Genomic DNA, 8,349 nt, shown 5'->3' with positions numbered 1-8,349 from the left:
TGCCTCTAGGAAAGAAAATAGTTGGGTGTCGTTGGGTATACAAAATAAAATATAAGAGCGATAGAACTGCGGAACGACATAAGGCAAGACTTGTTGCTAGAGGTTTTACTCAAACTCATGGAGTAGATTACAAAGAGACATTTGTGCCCATTGTGAAGATGAACACGTTCTGAGTCCTTATATCTCTAGCCGTAAATCAGGGCTGAAAATTATTTAAGATGAATGTTAAAAATGCATTTTTAAATGGTGATCTGGAATAAGAGGTTTATATGTATGTACCACCTGGTCACCCACAAGAATCCAAACCCGACTTAGTGTGCAAACTAAAAAAAATGATTTATGGACTTAAACAATCACCATGAGCCTAGTATGTGAAACTTAGTTCTGTTCTCATGATTAATGGGCTACAAAGGAGTGCTTCAGACCCTTCTCTATTTGTTAGGAAAGGTATTCATAGTACTACTTTTGTTCTGATTTATGTTGATGATACTGTGATAACCGGCAATGATCAAGGTGAAATATCAAAGCTCAAAACTCTATTATATAAGCAATTTGCTATCAAAGACTTGGGAATTTTAAAATATTTTCTTGGATTAGAAATTGCCTACTCGAAAAAGGGCATATTTCTTAATCAACAAAAATGTGTTAGATCTGTTACAAGAAACTAGAAAATTGGGAGTAAAGCCTTCAGACACTCCTACTGACAGTGAGGCTAAGCTTGATGGTGATGGTGAATTATTGTCTGATATTGGTCAGTTCCAAAGATTAGTTGGTAGACTAATTTATTTAACCATTACTCGATCAGATATCTCATATGTTGTTAGTTTGGTCAGTGGATTTATGCATGCACCAAGAGTTAATCATATGAATGCGGTCAATAGAATTCTGCAATATTTGAAGGGTTCACCAGAAAGAGTTTTATGGGTGCGTAAGAATGGACACAATTCCATTACTATCTATACTGATGCTGATTGGGCCGAATGTCCAGTTGATCGAAGATCTACAACAAGATATTGTACATTTGTTAGAGGTAACCTGGTAACATGGAAGAGTAAAAAATAGAATGTTGTTGCACGATCAAGTGCAGAAGCTGAATATCGAGCAATGGCATCAACCACTAGTGAAGTTATTTGGCTTCGAGCTTTATTACAGGATTTGGGTTTTGGTTCATCTCAACCAACAAAAATGTTTTATGATAATCAAGTTGCAATGCACATTGCTTTAAATTCGGTCTATCATGAGTGAACTAAACGTTTTGAGGTGGATTGCCACTTTGTTTGACAAAATGTTTAAGCTAATGTTATTTGTACTCCTTTTGTTCACAGTGATCAACAGTTAGCAGATATCTTCACTAAAGGATTACCCTCTGCCAAGTTTCAAGAGATATTGTCCAAGTTGGGCTCTATCGATATTTTTGCACCAACTTGAGGAGGTGTGTTGGTAGAGAAGAGAGATTTATGGAGGAGGATTTGTTGCTATTTGTAGGTTGGTTTGATTGACCACAATTTTAGTAGTTGCTTCTGCAAGAACTTTTGTAATTGAAAGTTGCCTAAAGAGGGTGCTTCATTGTAGCTATATATATGGTTGTTGTGATCTTTACCGTGACATTGAATAAGATTATCCCCCTTCCTCTTCTCCCGTGGAGCAGGCTATAGCCGAATCACGTAAATATTTTCTCTAGAATATTTTTCTCTTTCTCGCTTTACAAACTGACCTTGTGACCCAACATGATTGTGGTAACTTCCAAAGCAAGAGACCGCCCCTTGTATTTTTTAACTATAGTCCTCCCTAGTGATGGCAGTGGACTTGGGGAAAATGGGGCTCCACCTCGCCCCTTTTGGACTGGGGATGGGGGACATAAAATGGGAATGGAGGCGAAGACGAAGGTTAAAATCAAAACCCGTGCGAGGATGAACTTATGTTTTCCTTCACCCCGTCCCGCCCCATTCTCGATCCTCGTTAGTAAAATAACTAAAATACCTTTAGGGATGGCAGTGGATCCGCGAGAAACGGGCCCATCCTGACTCACCCGGTTTGGACCGAGGATGAAAGTTAAAATCAAAACCCTTGAGAGAATGGAGGGCAGAATTTTGATATGGGGAGGGGGTGGAGACCTTGCACCCGCCCCGGTCCACTGCCATCCCTAGTCCTCTCAAGGTCCTCTACTCTATCGAGTTCTTTTTTCTCATCTCTTCTTAGTTCTTTATGGCACATAATACACTTCATTTTTGTGACATAGTGCAATTTTTATAAAATATAAAAAATATGTCATGCACTTTTAAAGAGACCACCATGCACACATCCTAATGTCTGGTTCGTATGTAACAATGCTCATAATATATCATAACACTACGTAATATAAACATATTTTAATCATGAAAATAATACTCAAGCACACGAAAAAAAGGAAAACAATAATTCAACAATATTGTTTGGGTTTCTTCAAAAACCTACCAATATCGCCCAAAATCAAATCGAAAGGTGAAAGTTATTCACGTAATGCAGTATCATCATTCACTCATGTCCAACACAATCATTTGCTCTCGTTGATCGTCACATATAAATCTCATAATCTTCGTCCTCTTCCTAAACCTATTCTTTCTAAACTTTGGATATTGAATGTTGGAGCCACTGATCACATGTTCTTTTATTAATCTACTTAATTACCATATCAAAATCGTGCGAGTCTCTCAAACCCGTCAAACTTCCCAATAAGTCATTTTCTCTTATAACTCACACACGATCAACCTCTATAACTCCAAAAATCCACCTTCATCATGTAATGGTCGTTCCTGTCTAGTAAGGTAGAAAATGTCCAAGAGATAGCATCTTCTACTTTTCATCCGCTCCGATTAAAGCACCTTTTAATCATTTATCTTATGTTATGATAATGTATTTGTGAAATATTTATCAAATATATTTTATTAATTTCGTTTGGTAGAGAAAAGGTCTTCCGACCTTAGCCAGCCTATCTTTTTCTTTTATGAAATTAATATTTAAAAAAGCGACCAATAGGGGCTCCGCGTGATTGGCAGGAGCCATCAGTGCACGTCTCCTTGTGGTAGGTAGTTGCAGATTCAAGTGGTACATTGAATAATAACTGTTGGGGTTGGGTCTGCTCATCCGAGCTTGCCTTTTAATATATATATATATATATATATTAACAAAAGCGAGTCCAATGACGAGAGGTCGTTGAACATAGAAAGAAAATAGAAATAGAAAAAAGTAAATACAAACAAAGAAGAAAATAAAAAATGCCTAACCACAGCTTGCCTTTCAAAAAAAAAAAAAAGGTCTTTATCGTGTTTTTTATGTATTTTATTTAAAATTAAATATTCCATATTTTTTCTTGATTTTCACTAAAAATTTAAGTGAATCCAAAAATGAGGGCCACCTCCACCTTCCTTTGTTTAATCACTTGGAAACCGCTTTCCAAAATGAGGGATTTTTTGTAATTTTAAATTCATGAAAAACTACTTTTACATTTTTTTTTATTTAAAATAGTATTAAAAAGTATTAAATATTAAAATAATGGCTGTACGTGTCGTCATCAGTGTCCGCTACTGTCACAGGAGACGCACACCCAAAATGGAGTGTCCTCGTGTCATATTTTGTTCGTCTTCAAGTGAAACCTTTTAGCAAACTGATGTTAGGACTCGACAACATCACCTAATACTAGGGGTGTCATTGGGTTGGGTTTACGCGGACCCAACCTGAACCAAACCCTATAGAGTCCTGTTGATAAATACGAAGACACCATTAAGACTGGGGTCCAGACCCGAAAGTCCAATTAATACAAGAAGTTGAGTATAGTTTGTGAAATTTTATACAAGACCCGGGCCTGACATGAGTTCCAATTAAGACCAGCAAATTTTCAATGTAAAAATGCTAAAAAAATATTATTTAATCGTGTATGGCCCAGGTCTGGTTCATGTAGTTCTTATCAGGTATGGTTTTTCTTATGGTGGATCCAATTAGACACGAGTCTGAACCCGATACCATACCCAAAAATCGGTGCTATGTCTGGTTCCACCCGAGTCCGAACCAAATCCGACCTGTTGATACCCCTAATTGGGTTTTGAACCTGCAACGCACTAGCTGGTCCTACCAGACAAGCGGAGCCTCCGTTGGCACCAATTGCCAAGAATTGACTCTTGCTTGGGAACTAACTATTACAGTTCGTCCATAGTCTCAGCTTTTCGTAGTTGGGTTCAAGCGTGTTAAATCGTCAGGGTTGAGTTCAGATCACAATATCATCAAAGATCACATACTCGATCAACCAGTCAAGTACGCAAAGGTTCGACTTGGCTGAGTCTTATCAAGACTTTACCCGGATCAGCCATATTCTTACTGACCCGACTTGGCTGAGTCTTACCTTTTGCACCGTTAGTGCAAAATAGTCCTTTCGTTAGGTTGGGATCGAGCTAACCATGGTTAATTTATTTGCAGCAACGAGAACTATAATGTGGAAAGGAGAAGTTTCTTTCTAGTATTGATTCACATTCTGGGAAGGAGATGTTTGTTTTTTGTAGGACTCCAACAGGGAATGACCCACATTTGATGGAGAAAGAGTCACGTAAATTTCAAATTGGATCCACTCCAGCCCGATATGAAATAAGCACTTGGATCTATTGAAAATGGCAAAATAAAACATTCTATTATTCTTGTGCAAAAAGTTAGAAAACTGTCGCAGTAGACCCAATTCGATGCTGGATTCAGTTATATATATATATATATATGTGTGTGTGTGTGTGTGTGTTTATCCAATTGGGACCTAGATCCAACTAGATGCAACCATATTTTTTATCGATCCGGCTGGATTCATATGTAATATACATGGGTCGGATCCGGTTCATACGAACTCCAACCCAATTGCATCCCTAAACAGCCTTAATCACAAATTGGTCAGATCCGAAGAATGTGTTTGGAAGCTTTCCGAACACGACCACCAAATAAAAAACAAAAAAATCTGACGCACAACCTGGATCCAAAATCTTGCACATGAGACCCGAGTCCAATTTGAGAAGAAAGCAAACGTACAGCGAGATCTCGAAGGAACCAAAGCAAAAGAACAAAACTTCCAACAACCGATCCACATCCAGTCAGAATAACATAAGCCAGAGCAAAACAAGAAGTGGAAAAGTACAAGCTTTCCATTAGGTAGTAGTGTATTACGTGGACACGACACGGGCGTAAACTGAAGTGTCATTGGGATCTAATAATTACCAATTAGCCCTTGGATCCAAATAAGAGATCCGACCCGATCTCTCATTCGCCCTTGGCACCGGAGTAGTACAACTTCATGACGCGGGGGAGGTAGACGGGGAGGAGGAAGCAGAAGAGGTTGAAGCACCACAACCCCAAGTTGGCGACGGCTAGAGCCCTGCCCATCTGCACCCTCAGGAGTGAACCACCATCGCCGGGTCCCTTGCCGAGCTCGGCGCGGACCCAGTCGACGATAGTGAAGACCCTCTTGGTGTTGTAGAAGATGGGCACGAAGGCTCGAATCGGCAGCGAGAACATGTCCGAGAAGGTCCAGCCCTCCATCACCACTTGGCTGCACAGCAGGAAGAGGTGGGGCACCGCCGCCTTCACCCCCTCACGGCCTCCGCCGGCGACGCCCTCCACGATGTAGATGACCGGAATCAGGATCCCGACGAGGCCGGCGAACGAGACGTAGGCGACCATGAGCTTGTTGCCCTTGCTGAAGACGCGGGGAGGGAGGCCGGCCGGCGGGAAGGCGACGCGGCTGATGACGACGGTGTAGACTATGGAGAAGGGGAGGAAGGCGAGATCGGCCGCGGGGACCATGCCGGTCGCTGCGAGAGCGACCATCACGACGAGCGTGTAGAGATGCCGTAAGGCGAAGCTGTGGAAGCTGCGCGAGGCAGCCGTCGAATCCCCGTCCTCCGGCCGGCGGATGTCTCTGGATGCCGGCCCGGCCCCGCCTGACATTTTCCTTCTTTTTTGTTAGGATTTGATGGATTGCGGGAGTTGGGGATTTCTTCTTCTTCCTTTTTCCTTCTGAAGGAAGAGGGAGATGGTGGGAAAAGGGGAAAGGTGGGGAGAAAAAAATCACGTTTTCTTCTCTTTCTTTCTTTCTTTTTCTGTTTTTTTTTTTTTTTACAGGAGGAAGGATAAGGTGGAAGGGATCAGGTGATACGTGGACGAAAACTACACGCGAAGATTTTTCTACCCTGGTTTCAGAGGATCTAATCTTAACCGTCCAATGGATGCATCTGGATGAATCAAGTGAGAAAGTGGACTGTCTTAGCCCGTCGGTTGAACGGCTAGGATTAAAATGTGGGATGATGCGAATTCTGTAAAAGGAAGTCAAAGCGAGGTTCGGATGAGACGAAAAGAGTCATCCGACTCCGTTTCATTGTTGGGTTACCTATATCCAATTCTAAGATATGGGTACGGATATCCAAATGAAATTTGGATATTACCCGAATCCATGGCACTTTATCTTTTTTTACATAGTTTTAGAACAATAAATGAAAGTATATGAATATAAATTGGATCAGGGATGATGTGGTTGGGTATTGATCCGTTTATAATTTGCCCTAATGCACCTCAGGATAAGTCTGTTAATGGATTGGATGTCCAACCCGTAAGGGTGTACCCAAATGAGTAGTTGACAGGTTCGGGTTTTCGGTTCAAGCTTTATTGGGTCAAGAAAATGAAATCTCAAACCTGGATCCATATAACTTAAGCTTTCACTAAAGTTACATAGAAAACACTCACGTCAGGCCAGATTGGATCAAATGTCTGACAAGAATCATAACTCAACCCGATATCCTATATTACTCGGGTTGGTTCCGGTTGACCCGGATAATATTCAAGTCGGTATTTTTTATGTCCATACCCGACAATTCATGTTCAGGTCAACTTGTGTATCTGATACAAACCCGGCCCTTTGACAACCATCGGTGGAACCAACAGGGAGCGGGGCAGGGATCCTTGCCCACCCAAGGATTTAAAAAGATTAATTAAAGTTTATATGGGCTGGACCCATATAATTAAGTATGGATCCAGGCACCCCCGCCAAAGAAAAAAGATTACTTATATGTACGATCTACATTATAGAGTCCCATCGCATTCAATTTTTCTAGAGAATTAGGGTTTCTAAACCTCTTGAATTCAGTTGAGCGATTATAATTTTATCATCTTACAAATAGACAATTTTAATATTCGTTGTCTAACGGCTCTAAAAACTTAATACTTCATTTAGCTGTTTAGATTGATGGTATACGCAGTCTAGTGTGGTCCAAAAACATAAAAAAAAATTCCTGCTATTGGAAACACTTTAGTGTCACTTCACTTCAGTTAATCAAAGATTGGTTTATAGTAAATGTTGTTTATGGGTGCTCGGCGTGGTTGGTAGGATCTGTCAGTGCAAGTCTCCTTGTGGTGGGACGTTGCAGGTTCAAAACCCAGTGGTGGTACGTTGAATAACTGGTGGGGGTCTGCCTAACCCCGGCTTGCCTTTCAAAAAAAATCTATGACATAGGACTTACTGAATAAAACCATAGTTCATAAACATTTCAACAGTTTTCGGTTGATACTGAAATTCTACATCGAGCACTCTTAGAATTGTTGAAAGTTTCTGTTGGTGCATGAATAAAAGAAAAGTAACATTAAACTTAGTTTTGTATGCATTCCTACACACACACATATATATATATATATATATATATATATATATATATATATATATATATATATATATATATATATATAGTCACTAGAAATATGGGCATTTCCAACATTCTTTCAAATCCAACCATGTGGATGTGCTTGGCACGCTGAATTTGCTAGGAATCAACTATTGGATAGTGTATTTTCAATGAAAAAATATGATTTTTGAATGCTTGAATATTTATGAAGATTATGATCCATTGATTTTAAAGCCTTAAAAAAAATCTCGCTTATGCATCAAAATCGGATGATTCAAGAGCCGGTTCTTATAAAAACAAGCATGTAAATCACATCCATATGGTTAGATTCAAGAGAAAAAAAAAACAAAAACTCCATGAAAATCTCGGTTCACATTAGTTCTCATATTTTCCGTTCTCTATATACACACACCAATTTTTGTCTTTTGGCTAGATATTGCCTTCAATATTACGCAAATCGTAGTTGGCTCATTATGTTGGATGTGATATTTTGATGTTAAACAGTATACCTATGTTTCTTCCACTTAGTTTCACTTTTTTTTTGTCAATTCATTTTGCCTTTAAAAACATTATGATGAATCTATATTAACAGGGTGAGTATATTTGTTGCTAGGATTCATGGGAATGCAGGAAATAGAGTTGGTGGTGGTACGATGCAAGTTTTTTGTAA

General features: G+C 39.7%; 1 protein-coding gene across 1 annotated transcript; it reads right to left on the bottom strand.

The window, feature by feature from the left end:
* Positions 1–4,995: 4,995 nt before the first annotated feature.
* Positions 4,996–6,087, bottom strand: LOC149830644 (uncharacterized). The gene has a single exon (XM_090016652.1). It carries the CDS (start codon positions 5,953–5,955, stop codon positions 5,269–5,271), a length of 687 nt encoding a protein of 228 aa, XP_089872778.1. The 5' UTR covers positions 5,956–6,087; the 3' UTR covers positions 4,996–5,268.
* Positions 6,088–8,349: the final 2,262 nt, after the last annotated feature.

The sequence above is a fragment of the Nuphar pumila genome, chromosome 8 (assembly GCF_984573655.1).
Source record: "Nuphar pumila chromosome 8, dmNupPumi1.hap1.1, whole genome shotgun sequence".
Taxonomy (NCBI): domain Eukaryota; kingdom Viridiplantae; phylum Streptophyta; class Magnoliopsida; order Nymphaeales; family Nymphaeaceae; genus Nuphar; species Nuphar pumila.
The sequence above is the reverse complement of the archived record's forward strand: the minus strand, read 5'-3'. Positions and strand labels throughout refer to the sequence as shown.